The following is a 16,018-nucleotide window of genomic DNA, read 5'->3' as shown; positions in this document are numbered from 1 at the left end:
TTTATAAAAGGTTGGGAGTCCGAGGTTGCATCTGATAAATTGGAAACTCCAGCTTTCAGATTTCACATGCATGTATGAGTGGTTTTGTGTCTTTCACAAACTCATTTGGTTTACATCCAGGACAGTGAGTAAGGCATATGCACTGTGTTGCTTTTCTAGTGGTGGTGATGGATTTACACGGTCCACAGTTGCTCTTGGCCAGTCCACTTCAAAGCTTAGGAGAGAGGGATGCAGCCTGCAGCCAGCCCTCCAAGAAGGGGTTGGGTCTCTGACCTTGGTCTCATTAGCACCTCCTTGGTCAGTGGAGTGGGCTGGGGGTGGGGGAGCGGTGTCCCCAGACTGTATCTATAATTTCAGGCAGCATTTCATGAGCCATGGGCCGCCGGTCCCAAGGAAGACAAGGTAAAAACTGTGTGACTATGCCAACACAAATCTGTCACCAGTTCTGGGTGGCAGCAACATCTCTACTTAGATTGGACAGCAGAGACATGGTATCATTATTTCATTTTTTTTTAGATCAGGCAGCTTCCTTCTTCTATTTAAAAATACCTTAGCAGGTATGTCACTTCTTTCGCTTTACCTCCTAAGTGGCCAGGAGGAGTGTCACCTCCAAGCCCAAATGTGGAAGTGATAACTTGACATACCTAGGCCAACACTGCTGTTCTCCAACAGGTAACTTAGATGCTCAAACATGGCCTTCTGATTTTGCCGGCTAATTCGACAGAAGTAGCAGAGGAAGCGGCAACAGCTAGCAACCATTTTTGGAAAGGCAATCTGTAGGGAGAAAAAGGAAATGTCAAGGAAAAGAATCTATCATGAGTCCTTTCTGAGAAGTCTGACTTCAAAGAGTCTTAGGGTAGGCCATCCACTGACCCCCACCTGTCAATACGGGTGTATAAGCTATGAACGGTTTGCAAAATGCATTTCGTCCTTGCTTCTAGTTTTTTCGAGGACTTATTCACAGGAGGGACAGAGAGGGGACACACCTGAGAGGAGGCTTCCAAAAATATTGAGAGCTAATTATAGTTCCTGAAGTATCTTCCTTTCAAAGGAAAAAGAGGTCAAACAAGAATCCCAGACACCCTCCGATGTCACATGAAATTGCACGACCCTACATCACACTATTGTTTCCATCCGGGAAGGGAGCAGACAGAACTGTGATGAGCAGGTCCAGAAAGGGAGAGGAGCGATCATGATGAGAAGGTCCAGAAAGGGAGATGAGTGATCCTGACAAATAATGCCCAGCATTAAATCAAACCTGGGTCCTCTGGGTAAAGGCTGGTCCCCCCAGAGTTGTGGGAGCCTGATAAGCATTGCCCTCTCCGAATGTGAGCCCTCCCCAATTGCTTTTTTCTTCCCTAGTTACTTCTGTCCTTGACTACTGCTCTCCTACGGGCTCCCATAGCACTTGTAATCTGATTCATACAATTTAGCACTGAGATGCCATCTTATGTTACTGCTGATTGTACTTGGCTTCTCTCAACAAAGTAATTAGCATCTCTAGAGCCTGGCCACATCTTAGTTTTGATCCAATAATGCTCAATAAGTGGTGTCTATGTTTAACTTAGCTCTGGATCTTAGAAAGCCCTTCATTTCTCCTTTTAGAATCATGGGGGTGGGGTGCTCTTACAAGTAAGGGCCCAAAACCTATGCTACCTGCTTGCTGAGGCATGCAGGCATTTTCTCAGGGCTCTTCTGGAGAGTCTGCTTTTCCAAGGGACCAGAAGGAAGTGAGTGAGAAGGAATGTGAGCTTGGCTTTTGTTCTTCCTTCATACCCCCAACTGTCCATACTGGTGGAACTGCTTTGGGAATCATTCATTCCTAGGACCCTGGCCCTCTGGAATTTCCAACATTTGAAAACATCCCCCATCTACTGCCTTAGGACCCTATCTAACTCTGAGGACCCCACATAAGCTAGAATAAATGTCCAGGGGGCTCCCCCTGACAGCAGGCTTGTTATGGGGGGGCTGGGAAGGAGAGCCGACATCCTCAGGAGCTTGGCACAGAGGAAACACATGCACCCCTGAGGGAACACTGCCAGGATCGTTATTAAGATCTTGTTCTCCTTTAGAACAGCATTCTCCTGACACAGCACAAAACATAGCAGGTTTCTAAGTGGAACCCAGAGGAACTCCATGTTGGAAGGAGCAGGGCTGCAGAGTATGTATGGGAAGTAAACTTAGCAGGTGAACAGCCTCGTAGAACGAGTGGGGAAAGCTCTAAGCTTCAGGAGCCAGAGCGCCTACACTGGCTGGATTCCATTCAGCAGCTCTGTCCCATCCCTTGGCTGTTTCCTGGCTTTATGCACATCCCTCCCTCTCCCTGGGAAGAGGAACTGAGACAATGGACACCAGCTATTTGTCTGTGAACAAGTCACCACATGCACCTGCCTAAGTTCTCCTGGTAGCATTACCTGAGACTTCTCTGTCCCCAGCACGTTCACCATCACCTCCATCACTGTCTCGTGCATGCCAAGGACTCGCATGAGGTTGGGATGCTGGTAGAACACCTTGTTGTTCATAATGTCCCTAGGGTAAAGATTGGACAGTCTTCAGTACTTGCTTCTAGCAGTGGTATGAAAATGCAGGCATGAGAAAACACACATGCACAAACACACTGGGGGTGGAGTGACGCAAGCTGAAAGGTAGTAAGAAGGTACCAGAATAGAAGTAGAATTCCTTTTTTTTTTTTTTTTAGCTGATAGGAGTATATTGTACTCTTTTACTTCCATTAAGTACTTTATTTTGAAACATTTCCTTCTAATGACATTACACAGTTGTCCTTTTGTCTTTTTGCTTGTCATAGCTTCAGAGAGCTGGAATCACTGGATTTCTCTTCCTCCATGTGCTCAGTGTCTTTTTTCCCCCTCTCTCGTCCTTTTATCTATGTCTCTATGGACTTCAGTTTTTTTTTTAAATATGAAATTTATTGTCAAATTGGTTTCCATACAACACCCAGTGCTCATCCCAACTGATGCCCTCCTCAATACCCATCACCCACCTTCCTCTCCCTTCCACCCCCCATCAACCCTCAGTTTGTTCTCAGTTTTTAAGAGTCGCTTAGGGTTTGGCTCCCTCCCTCTCTAACCTTTTTTTTTTTTTCCTTCCCCTCCCCCATGGTGTTCTGGTAAGTTTCTCAGGATCCACATAAGAGTGAAAATATATGGTATCTGTCTTTCTCTGTATGTATGGCTTATTTCACTTAGCATCACACTCTCCAATTCCATCCATGTTGCTACAAAAGGCCATATTTCATTCTTTCTCATTGCCATGTAGTACTCCATTGTGTCTATAAACCACAATTTCTTTATCCATTGATCAGTTGATGGACATTTGGGCTCTTTCCATAATTTGGGTATTGTTGAAAGTGCTGCTATAAACATTGGGGCACAAGTGCCCCTATGCCCATCCCCAAAGGCAAGAGAATTGAAAGCAAAAATGAACTATTGGGACCTCATGAAGATAACAAGCTTCTGCACTGCAAAGGAAACAACTAACAAAACTAAAATGCAACCAATGGAATGAGAAAAGATATTTGCAAATGACATATCGGACAAAGGGCTAGTATCCAAAATCTATAAAGAGCTCACCAAACTCCACACCTGAAAAACAAATAATCCAGTGAAGAAATGGGCAGAAAACATGAATAGACACTTCCTAAAGAAGACATCCAGATGGCCAACAGGCACATGAAAAGATGCTCAACATCACTCCTCATCAGGAAAATACAAATCAAAACCGCAGTGAGCTATCACCTCATGCCAGTAAGAGTGGCTAAAATGAACAAATCAGGAGACTATAGATGCTGGAGAGGATGTGGAGAAATGGGAATCCTCTTGCACTGTTGGTGGGAATGCAAACTGGTGCAGCCGCTCTGAAAAACAGTGTGGAGTTTCCTCAAAAAATTAAAAATTGATCTACCCTACGACCCAGCAATAGCACTGCTAGGAATTTACCCAAGGGACACCGGACTTCAGTTTTCTTAATGATAAGGGGTTGTACCCCTCTCTTAAAGGCAATTGTACGTTAGGTACCCATGACATTTGTGGACCGCAGTCTTCAAAAAAAAAAAAAAAAGAAATTAACAATGAAATATAAAAAAATTTATGTTTAAATCGGTCACTATAAATTCACATAATAATGCTGCAGGCAAATCAAAATACAGAGGCAGCCTGTGATGTGGCTGTGTAATCCCTCACGGGGTGGTTTCCCTCTGCCTGTACCCTTTCCCTTGAGTGTTGCAGCTGTCGAGAGGAGACACCACTAGGTTTTACTTGCTGCTATGTCTACTGCGAGAGTCAGGGGAGAAGCTAATTCTATGGTTTTCTTTTGCCATAAAATTCTCTTCGTTTCTATTACATGATTTAGCCTTGGAAAGGAATTTGAAGAATGCGTGCATCCCACCCATGCCCCAACCCGGGGATCTTCAAAGTCTCTCTTCTGGGCCCCAGTGATGCTCCTTCAGTTTGCTGGCTCCAGGGTGGTGGGATGGAATATCAGGTTCTTGATTTCAAAAAGATTTTTTTTTAATTTTTTTTAACATTTATTTATTTTTGAGACAGAGGGAGACAGAGCATGAATGGGGGGAGGGCCAGAGAGAGAGGGAGACACAGAATCAGAAGCAGGCTCCAGGTTCTGAGCTGTCAGCACAGAGCCTGACGCGGGGCTCGAACTCACGGACCACGAGATCACGACCTGAGCTGAAGTTGGACACTTAACTGACTGAGCCACCCAGGCGCCCCCTTAAATTTTTTTAATGTTTATTTTTGAAGGGGGGGAGGGGCAGAGAGACAGGGAGACCCAGCATCTGAAGCAGGCTCCAGGCTCTGAGCTGTCAGCACAGAGCCGGACCTGGGGCTCGCAACAGTGCTATCATGACCTGGGCGGAAGTCAGACACTCAACCGACTGAGCCACCCAGGTGCCCTAATGAGTTCTTGATTTTAATCAAGTAACATCGTGGGCTGGTCAGGTAACTTTTTTGGGCTTTGGTTTTCTCATCCCCAAAAATGGAACTACGCCATTGAATTAAATTAAAGGAGATCTTTTTGATGTCTAAAATGCTATCTTTTAGATAGCATAGCTTCTAAGAGCCACGAGCTACTGTTAGGGTGAAAGGTGTCTCGTACAACTGACAAAACTGACTTCCTGGGTCAGTCCCAAGCAAAGGGAGGGATCCACCCGCAATACCTCAGAGGGAAGTCTCAGAAGAATTCCAGTCAAAAGCCCAGCTGCTCAAAACCTTTCTCTCTTGTTGATTTGAACGCTCTCCCTTCCGCTGAATTTTTTTCATCGCCACCCTGGAGCGATTTTCTTCAGACACAAATGAAGTAACTGCCTTTCTCTAAGACTCCTCCCCACTGCTTCTGACAATGTCCCTTCACCTGGGGCACACAGTCAGATCTCTCAGGTTACCAAAGGGGACGGAGACACGGAGACACGGAGAATGGTTTTCCACAAGAAGTGAGATTAGGATGGCTGGGGTTTTATGCGATTTGATTCCAGAACACCTGCAGAGCAAGGTAAACCAGCTTTTCCTCTTGAAGTTCTTTGGAAAGACTCACACTAACTATGAATGACCTACCCCAGCCCATTGATCATGAGCAGCTCCTCTTCCTTGCCCATTCTGACACTGAGGAGGCAACGGATCTGGCCCAGGGCGGCCAGCAGGTTGATGGTGTCGCTCACGGAGGCCTGACTGATGGTGTAGGTCTTCCGCAGCGCCTGCAGCAGCTCCCCGATGCTGTCGTACTGCCTCCGGAGGAGGTTGAACATCATCCGGACCAACTCCGCATCCTGGATCTGGTCCTCCTGAGCCCAGCGGATCATGGTCTGTGAGATGAGCTCCTTCAAGGTCGCTAGAGGGACAACACAGAGGACCGGTACTGTGACTGTCATGGCTCCGGGAGAGCTGGGTAGCTCAGCCACTCCATTCAACACTAAGACAACATCAGGGGTCAAGGTTAAAACATTCTTTTTCTAAGGGTGGAACACGGCATGCAGAGAAATGAAATATATCATCAAAAAACATATATGTGAGCCATACTACAAGAAAAAGGTATCTCCATTTTGAATTCAGGGTGCTAAATATTTTAATTAAATGAAGTTTGAATCGATATTGGAAATAAAAGACTCAGTAAGACACTGTCCTTGTTTTTAGAGTGCTCACCAATCAGTTCTTTACATTTTCATTTTGATTTTATGAAGAACAACTTTTACCTTTATTTTATAATGCAATGTAAGAAATACTACAATGTGCAAGTGCCATGGGACAGAGCTGCAGGAGTGGGGGGCAAAGGTACGAGAAGATGACACTGGTCACTGCGTCTTTAGAGTCAAGTGATATTAAGCATTGGATTTTCTCTACCATGGATACTATTCCCCAAGCACTTTACATATACCACATACCACAAACCGAATAAACCATGCCGTTGATTCTAGACCTTGAGAAGATATTTTGGCTGACATACACATAGAGCTACGTTAGGAGATGCAAAGAAACAGATGAAGAGCGTTCTGTTACGTCTGAAGACTGCACTTGGATATATGACTATCACCTCCTTGTTGTGACTGTGTTGCCCTGGATCTTTGGCAGGGGCTCAGCTAACAAGGCATCGTGACTACTTTCAGAAGCATCAGGAGAAAGGCCAGTATGGCGTTGAGTTTAGAAGCTCACACTGGTTACAAAGAAAAACCACTGGCTTCACAGGTAAAGGAGAAGTCACTGAAGTGGGACTCGAACCAACTGTGGGACCTTCAGAGGTTGAAGTGAGTGGCTCCTGAAAAGTGCTGGCTGGCACTGTGAGGGAGCATAGTCAGCAGGGACATGTAGGGGTACCAGGGTGGCTCCGTCAGTTAAGCGTCTGACTCGTCATTTCAGCACAGGTCACGATCTAAAGGTTCGTGAGTTTGAGCCCCGCATCAGGCTCTGTGATGACATCACGGATCCTGTTTGGGATTCTCTCTTCTCCCTCCCTCAGTTTATTTAAAATAAATAAACTTAAATATTTAAGTTTATTTATTTTACTTATTTATTTATTAAATATTTATTAAATTAAATATTTAATAAATATTTAAATATTTAAATATTTATTTAAAATAAATAAACTTAAAAAAAAGGTAAGAAGGGAGAGGCAGATCTGAGGTGGAGGACAGGATGAAAGAGGGCCTGCCAGAATGGCTAGGAGGGCACTGCTGTCCCCTCCCTGTGTCTCACACACATGCACACTTCCAGAAAATGCCATGAGAGGAGTGAGAAATGCTGCTCTGAAATAACAATCGCCTCCAAGTCTGGCTCTGCCTATCACATTCCAGAAAGGTATAGATGGCATCAAGATCCTTCATTTGGACCTGGTGATAAAGGCAGAGCTCAGGGGACCATAAAGGTTACTCGGTCCATCAGTGGAGGCATTGGGAACAAGCTCAGAGGGCTGCCTTTGGTAGCCTGCACCACCTCTAATAGTCAAGGTTCTCACCTCCATATCCTTATATATGGCAGATGTCTGCTCTACATACAGTCTTGGCTCATCATAAGGATATAAAAATAGAACTTGGTTACCAAAGCTTCACAAGAGATCGAGATGTAAAGGATGAATTTAACTTACTGCTGGGTCTATCAACCCTGTCGGTGTTTCAGGTTCAGACGAGAGACAGGCTGAAAAACTTAAAAAAGGATACCCAGAGCAGAGAGAAGCAAAGTTAAAAGATATTCCTAACAGATCTCACTAGGCAGGGATTGCTGACTAATACCTGTTAGGTTAGGTAATATCTCTATCCTCTGGGGAAAAATAAGTTATTTATGGGCCAAGATGGGCTCGTGTCAGGAACTTGTTTCCTTGCTGGCCAAATGCAAGAAGTCCTGTTTCTTCTAGTTAATAGTCACAGTAAAAATCAAAGCATGACAAAACCATAGACACTTCAAGTTTTTCCAGTCCCGTAAGTCTAATTCCTCCTTAAGCCTACATTGTGATCATGGTTTTCTCTCCACTAATAACCAAATTCTCTGCTGGGATAATCATCACAGTCCCTGCCACACACGAAGAGCAGCAACCAGGAATGTTAATCAGCTCAAGGACCATCCTCTTTTCAACAGGGAGGGTTACAGAGTCATAAGGAAACCAAGTAAGTATTAGCTTTCCCTTGACCTGGCTTTCAGATTCATTCAGGATTCTGGTGAGTGCTTAGCCACACACTGATTTAATAATCCAAATCCATGTTTATAGAGAATGGAACATTCACAGCCAAACACCTCTCTAGAAGGCAAATGAGAAAGGAGACAGCCCTTTATTTCAAAGAGTAGAGCAGGAAGCACCCCACGGGTTCTCTGTCCAGGTCAGCCTTCCAGTAAGTATGAGAGAACGGGATAAGCCATTATGTGTGTGTGACCAAGCGGAAGCTCGGTTAAAATACAAAAACAAAACAAAACAAAAAGAGCCAACAAAAAACAACAACAAATAACAAAACAAAACGTGGCCCCAAGACCCTGAAAGAAAAAGCAAGACTCATGGTCATGTTTTGGATGGACAGATGTCATTTAGTGGAAGGCATGACATTGAAGGCCATTCTTGTAGGACGGGGTTTCCAATTGTGAGACCGAGGTCCAGGAAGGGAGAGAAAGAGTAACTACAAGAAGAAAGAAAACTTGGGAGAGGTGGCGGGGGAGGAAATATCCCCACAAGAGCCCTGGAAGCATAGCATCTTTGGTGGCCTGACATATGCTAGAGACCCAGCAGCCACCAAGCAAACTTGGCTGAATTGAGGACTTTCTAGTTCTCTGAACACTTCTGGGCCTGAGAAAATGGAGTTGGCACCCCCGGCAGTGATGCTATTGAAAATTCCTCAGATTTTAATTAGCTCCCATGAACTAGCTGCAGAGTAGCATAAATGTACCGGGGTCCAGAGGTTAAAAATAATACACTTTCTAGCATGTGGTAGGCTCTCCATATACAGCTGAAGATTAAAATAACTAATGCGTATAACCATGTCTGGCACATACGTGAGCTTAATAAAGGTTAACTATTCTGTTATCGATATCAGCCTTTGTAAAAGTGTGGGCCACAGACCCTTAGGAATCCCAAGGCCCTTTAGGTGGCTTGCAAGGCCAGATGGATTTTCATAATAACTCTAAGATGTTTTTTGCCTTTTTCACTGTGTTGACAGCTGCCCTGATGGTGGAGAAGCATGGTGGGTAAAAAGGGGTGGTGCCTTAGCGGGAATCTAGGCAATAGCACCAAACATCAACCTTTATCAACACATCCCCAGAAAGATGCTCAGTTTCACGTAAGAGTGTCCTTTAGGAAATATAAAAAATTTATATTTCATTAATAACAATTTCAATGTACATCTTTCCAACCTCCTGTGGGACAAAAAGGCAAGTATGTGCACAGCACATCCCCAAATGAAAGGTCAGAGGATTTCATGAGGAGAAGCACTTGTGTGGTGGCTTGAGTTATGAGCTAAACTGGCTGCTCATTTCGTGGAATGCTATTTTTAATGAAAAGAACGGCAGACAAACTGGGCTGGTTAATCAGACTTGGGTGAATGACTGACATGTCTTCACAAATGAAGGAAGTAAGCTCATCACTTCAAGGAAAACAACGGATGGTATCTTTTGCCAGTAATATAATCTGAGCTTTCAAGTAAAAACCAGAATTTTAGAAAACGTTTATCTGCACAGTGTGACATCTTCCCAGTACTTAAAGGCCTTCTCATTACATCGTTGATGTTAACAAATATGATTTCTAAAATATTTTATAATGAAGTATGTCAACATTTGGAAGTTCTGCGTAACTTGGTGAGGCAATAATTTCCCGATGACCAAACCATGATGTTACGAAAACATTCATGGGTAAAAGATCCCTTCAAGATCAAAGACACACCAATGAGTTTTCATATAACCAAGTACAAACATTTCCTTAATGAGGTTGCAGGTTCTACATGGCAGTGAACTTTTGAGAACCTACTACTTGTTGAGTTTTGAGGTAGTATCGAAGAAGACTATGCGCAATTATCTGAGAAGGTTATTAAAATACTCTCCCCCTTTTCAGCTATATATCTCTTTGAAGCCAGTTTTCTCCCTATTTTTTAACCAGGTATAAGAACCCAGCTCATCTTCTACTATTAATCTTCATTAGAGATTTACAAAAATGCAAAACAATGTCACTCTTCTCCTTATTCTTGTTTTGAAAAATTAAATCATTTCTCACAGAAATATAGTATTTACATAACATGTAATGGGTTGTTTAAAAACGTTTATTTTGAGAGAGAGAGCACGCACGCATGCATGCATAGGGGAGGGGCAAAGAGAGAGAATCCCAAGTAGGCTCCACGCTATCAGTGCATAGACCAATGTGGGGCTCGAACTCACAAACAGTGACATCATGACCTGAGCTGAAGTCAGCTGCTTAACCCACTGAGCCACCCAGGCGCCTGTAGAGCAAAGCTTTCTGTAGGTAACAGCCTGGATTTCCAGTATTAGTGAGAGTAATGTCATTGCTGAAGGGTCAGCTAATGTGGGGCTAAGAATTAAATGCCTCCCTATCCTACAGCCCATTTCTCTGTGTGTCCAACTGTCCTGGCTACAAGCAGGCCAACCAAGGCCCTGTGGCCTCGATGTGAAAGCCACCCACCCCGCTCCTTGCTCTGGAGATGACGGATCTTGAACCCAAATTGATATCAAGAGGGAAGCAGCTAGAGCCCTTCAGGCTGGCAAGGAGCCCCTCGGTGATGGAGGAACAATGGCCAGAATCCTTCCTAACTGCCAAGATTCAAATGGTTCCTTAACTCTCATTTATTTCTCAGTATGAGGTGTCTCACTCACCTTATTCCCACATTTCTTCTACCTCCCATCCAGAAATATGGACGGCTTCCTAAGCTGTCGCTTTCCCAGTTCAGACCAGAGATATTTGATTACAATCACACAGCCTAATGGAACAGGGCTCCATCGTAACTGGACAGAAAGCTTTGCTTTCTGATCATGGCCATCACCTCAACATAGACCCTTCTGTACAAATCAATGCTTTTCCAACTTTCTGGTCTCAAGACCCCTTTTACACTCTTTAAAAATTATCAAATCCCTTTAGTTTATGTGGAATATATCTACCAATGTTACTGAGTTAGAATTTAAAACTGCTGTCAGCATGGAGTCTGCTTCAGATCCTTTCTCCCCCACCTCTCTCTACCCTTCCCCTGCTCACTCACTCACTCTCTCTCTCTCCAAAAAAAAATGAAAAAAAAAAAAAGCTTTGCTCTGGAGTCACTGTGTACCTGGGCCTCAGGACATGGCTCATTTGCAAGTTCTTGCTGTCCTCATCTTAGCAGTGGAGTTAACTCCAATTGTATCAACTCCTAACGAGCTAACTAATTGAGTAGTGTTTTCTGTTAAGTGCCCAACACTGAGGTAAGTAGTCTGTATGAAACTATTTTGAGACCCAGGGATTACCCGAAGCCTCTTAGTTGGGGAAACTAAATACATGTGTGAGGCATTTAATGAGGAGTAACAAGCAAGATAATGGGTAAAACTGCATTGTCCAAGACATTTAGGAAACTAGACAATTCATAGAAAGCCACAATTTCTCTAGTAATACAAAAACTCAAAAGAAATTAAAGACATGATCAGATCTTCCTCTCTTACTTTTTTCCCCAATGGGTCCTTCATCTAAAGCTCTTCCCTTCTTGAAGAGGTCACATTACACAGTGACTAAAGAAGCAGGGAAGAAAGAGTTCTAACATAAAGAGGGCCCCTCCCAGGGATGCATGAAGCGATCTGATGGGAAAGACACCACCCTTGGCTATGGCTATTTTGGAATGCGGTCTTTCAAGAGCTGATCCACACAAGTAGTCCCTGTAGTAAATACTTGTATGTTTTTCTATCAGTGGTGGAATGCCAACAAATTTGGTAGGACCTTCAAACAGCAAAGGGAGTCAATTCTTGAGATATATTTAAACCTCTTTCATAACCACAAATATATTAACAGCAGTTGCAACTAAATACTGATTTCATTTCTGCTGCTTTTCTAAGCTCATCTTTGGAAATGCTGGCCTTTAATAACTAAAAAGACATTTCAGTATGCATAAGAAACATGACTCCTGAGGAGGAAAGACTCCAGGAGAAAGGTAAGGGTGAAGTGGGGGAGTTAACTCTACTGTTTGCTATTATGTACGGCCTCATTTTATTCCCTGACACATGCACACACCCCCAAGTACATGTGCCTCATAACTCCACTCAGAACCCCTACCACAGGGGTGCCTGGGTGGCTCAGTCAGTTAAGCGCCTTTTTTTTTTTTAGATGTTCATTTATTTTTGAGAGAGAGAGAGCATGAACAGGAGAGGGACAGAGAGGGAAACACAGAATCTGAAGCAGGCTCCAGGCTCTCAGCTGTCAGCCCAGAACCCGATGTGGGGCTCAAACTCACAAACCATGAGATCATGACCTGAGCCAAAGTCAGACACTTACCTGACTGAGCCACCCAGGCGCCCCTAAATGTCTGACTCTTCATCTCAGCTCAGGTCTTGATGTCAGGGTTGTGAGTTCAAGCCCTGTGTTGGACTCTGTGCTGGGTGTGAAACCTACTTTAAAAAATAAAAAAAGAACCCCCACCAGATGTAATAAAGTTGCTTCCACAGTCTTTGCTACAACTCTAGGATTTTTCATTCATGACTTACCTGTTTCAAAAATGCCTTGTCAAATGCACTAGATGGTTTAGCTTAGGAGGTTTTTTGTTCTTATTTCAGAGAGCGAGAGAGAGAGACAGAGCGCGAGAGAGCACGAGCGCATGAGAGAGAACAAGTGGTAGACAGGGGCAGAGGGAGGGAGGAAGAGACAGAGGAGAAAGAGAACCTTAAGCAGGCTCCTAACATAGGGCATGATCCCATGACTCCAGGGTCATAATCTGAGCCAAAACGAAGTCAGACACTAAACCAACTGAGCCACTGAGACGCCCCAAGCTCATGAGGTTTTTAAACAGCTACAGTGTTCTTTTCAAAAAGAAAAAAAAAAGTGTAACCAAACATTTGTTTTGTGATGAGATGTGAATCCTACAAAACAGAATGTCTTAATGAAGCTAGTCATGTACATATAGTTCCCTTGATAATTATAAATGGCTTCATTTAAGAAATTATTAACATTCTAACTTGCCCCACTTTTGTAATTAGTGTAATTAGGGATAGTCACAGTTAGGCAATTACATCAGATACACGATCTAGAAACTGCATTCTAAATAATTGTTTAGGCTAACTCAAAAATGAAATATTTCTAAGGTACTGTATTGTTTAGGGGAAACTTGATGCCTGAAAGACACTTTCAAAGAAAAATAGCTACTCTGCTACTTGATTTCTGGACTAGCCAGACATTACTTACAAGAAAAAAGGATTACAAGTGCCCTTAAATTAGAGCTAGCCTTAGTACATCAGTGCGGAGGCTCAGCTATGATTTATTGTTAGGTTGTTTACTGGTCTCCACTTGTCATTCTGTAACCTACTATTGATCCTCAAACCCCAAGCCTACGTTCTGTGACACTTACAAGAAGGTTCCCCAGAGTTACCCACTATATTTGGCAAAACGCTTCTCTAAATGATCAAATTACCAGCTTCGCAATTGCAATTCCAATGAGAAAAAGATCATCTATTCTCATGGTACAGGTTTAAGTTTTTAAAAGGCTACTGAGGTCTGGAAAGAATCTTTCCTTTTCATCTCTAAATTTAGATCACAGTCCAAGTGGCCATCGTGTCCTGAAATACATGCTTATTATCAAAGAGGAGATGTTGGCCACTGGCAAAGCAAATCCCTGAAGCTTACGGATCCCAAACGTAAGCTGGTGTTACATTTCGGTGAGTGTGTTCTTCCATCTGGGTCAGTTTGGAAGAAAACATCTTCCAATTATGTTGACAAGAGGGAACAAACACAATTGCACTGTACTTAGTTTCAACTTAGAAAGCAATTTATAATACTCGTGCTTACAATGGGAAAAGAAAAATAATTATGTGCATCTAAATTATGTGCACTTATTTTTAAATTCTAGGTGATTAAAAAGTCAGCTTGTGATATGCTGTAAATGCTCTGGAGGCATTAACAGGTGGTAGATCACTTCCAAACATAAAGAATGCGTGTATTTTGACCTCTGCTTTCTTCCCCTGTGGTGGGCTGAAGAATGACCTCCCCAAAATGTTCATCTCCTAACTCTCAGAACCTGTGAATATATTACCTTAGATGGCAAAAGGCACTTTGCATTTGTGATTAAATTAAGGGCCTTGAGATGGGGAGATTATCCTGAATTATTACTCAGGTGGGCTCAGGATAATCACAAGGGTTCTTCTAAGAAGGAGGCAGGAGGGTCAAAGTCCTAGAAGGAGCTGTGATGACAGAAGAGATCGCACTGGTACCATTGCTGGAAAGAGCCACTAGTCAATGCAGGTAGCCTTTGCGATGTGGCAAATTCAAGAAATGGATCTTCTCCTAGAGCATCCAGAAGGAATGCGATACTACTAACCCATTTTAGACTCGTGACCTCCGGAACTGGGTGATAATAAATTCGCATTGTGTGAAGCCATTAAGTTCACGGTAATTCATTGCCTTATATTAGAGAACTAATATACTCCCACTGGTACAAAGTCCTGGTTGAGATTACTTGAAGCTCTCCAGATCAGACTGGAGAGGCTCAGTGACCAAGCTGCTACAGAAGAGCTCACAGAAGCTGGGTCCTGAGAGAGATCCAGTTCTGTTTTTGCTGAGGGAACCGGAGTGACAGGGCTACCAACACCTTGAGGTCTGCCTGGGTCTTGCCCAGAGCTTGCGTCAAACCAGAACAACATTAAATGCAGAAAGCACCAATTGCACAACCGCTATGGCCCATCAGATAATGTACACAGAGTGCAGAGGGCACGTTCCTTAGTTCCTGTAACACAGCTTTGTGGCCTCTACTCTCCCTCTGGACGTCAAGAGCTAGAACCGCCTGCATTCCAGCACTAACCACTGAGTAATGGAAGATGACAGCCATCATGGCATCATGAATATTCCTAACCACATATCAAAAATCCATTTGCTCCTTCCTTTAAAAAAAATTTTTTTTAACGTTTATTTTTAAAGAGAGACAGCACGTGAGAGAGGGGCAGAGAGAGAGAGAGAGAGCGGGGGGCAGGCAGAGAGAGAGAGGGAGACACAGAATCTGAAGCAGGCTCTAGGCTCCCAGCTCCCAGCACAGAGCCCGATGTGGGGCTGGAACCCATGAATCGTGAGATCATGACTTGAGCCGAAGTCGGATGCTTAACCGACTGAGCCACCCGGGCGCCCCATCTCCTTCTTTCTTCTTAACAGAACTTGATTTTGCATAGCTATCTGCCTCTCCCTCTTAAGGCCATGAACACTGACCCAATCCCACTCCACAGGTAGGCTCTGCTGACATCCATCATCCAGCACATTTTATTTTCTAGGTCATGCTCAATGGTTCGTAAGCTGGCCCGCGACCAAGTTCTCCGATCAAAGGTAATTTCAGAATCCTTGCTTCCAATACCTGGGCAGGAGAAATGGTCTTGCTTTTCCCTTGGACACTGTGGCATGTGGATATGAGGCCGAGAGTTGCAGCCCCCACCCTGCTGCCAGCCTGAGGGCAGAGCTAGAACAGGAGCAGCTGTGGGAAGAAGGAGCAAAGCCTCGGGTTTCACTCAACCCGCTGGCTGGCTCCGTATCTACCTTCCAGGTACACCAGTCCAGGAAGTCTTTTACCGGATACTCTACCGGAGTTGGATTTTCTGTTTTGTTTTGCTGCAAACATCTGAAATAATAAATGTGGAGACCAAGTTCTTAGGACTCACACTTTGTATATCTGCTTCAGAAGCTGGGAGGCATACCAACCTCTAAGTACTGGAACATTACACTGAGCAGTATTTCACAGAATCCTTATCTCCCTGCCCCCATGAGGTAGGGACATCACTATTCTCATTTCGCAGACAAGGAAATGGAAACATATGGAGGTTTAGAAACTGGCCCAACATCACACTTCGTAAATGACAGAGCTGGGATCCAA

General features: G+C 43.8%; 1 protein-coding gene across 1 annotated transcript in view; it reads right to left on the bottom strand.

Annotated features, from left to right (window-relative positions):
• The window catches only part of RYR3 (ryanodine receptor 3), a 525,783-nt gene that overhangs the window by 143,776 nt on the left and 365,989 nt on the right, over positions 1 to 16,018 (bottom strand). The window contains exons 39-41 of the mRNA XM_053224214.1: positions 5,583 to 5,856; positions 2,415 to 2,529; positions 645 to 774 (exon numbers count right to left, since the gene is read on the bottom strand). Coding sequence (XP_053080189.1) covers positions 645 to 774; positions 2,415 to 2,529; positions 5,583 to 5,856 — 519 coding nt within the window. The remainder of the gene's footprint in view (positions 1 to 644; positions 775 to 2,414; positions 2,530 to 5,582; positions 5,857 to 16,018) is intronic.

Source organism: Acinonyx jubatus, chromosome B3, assembly GCF_027475565.1.
Source record: "Acinonyx jubatus isolate Ajub_Pintada_27869175 chromosome B3, VMU_Ajub_asm_v1.0, whole genome shotgun sequence".
In the NCBI taxonomy this organism is placed as follows: domain Eukaryota; kingdom Metazoa; phylum Chordata; class Mammalia; order Carnivora; family Felidae; genus Acinonyx; species Acinonyx jubatus.
Note: the sequence above shows the minus strand (reverse complement) of the source record. Positions and strands in the feature narration are given on the sequence as shown.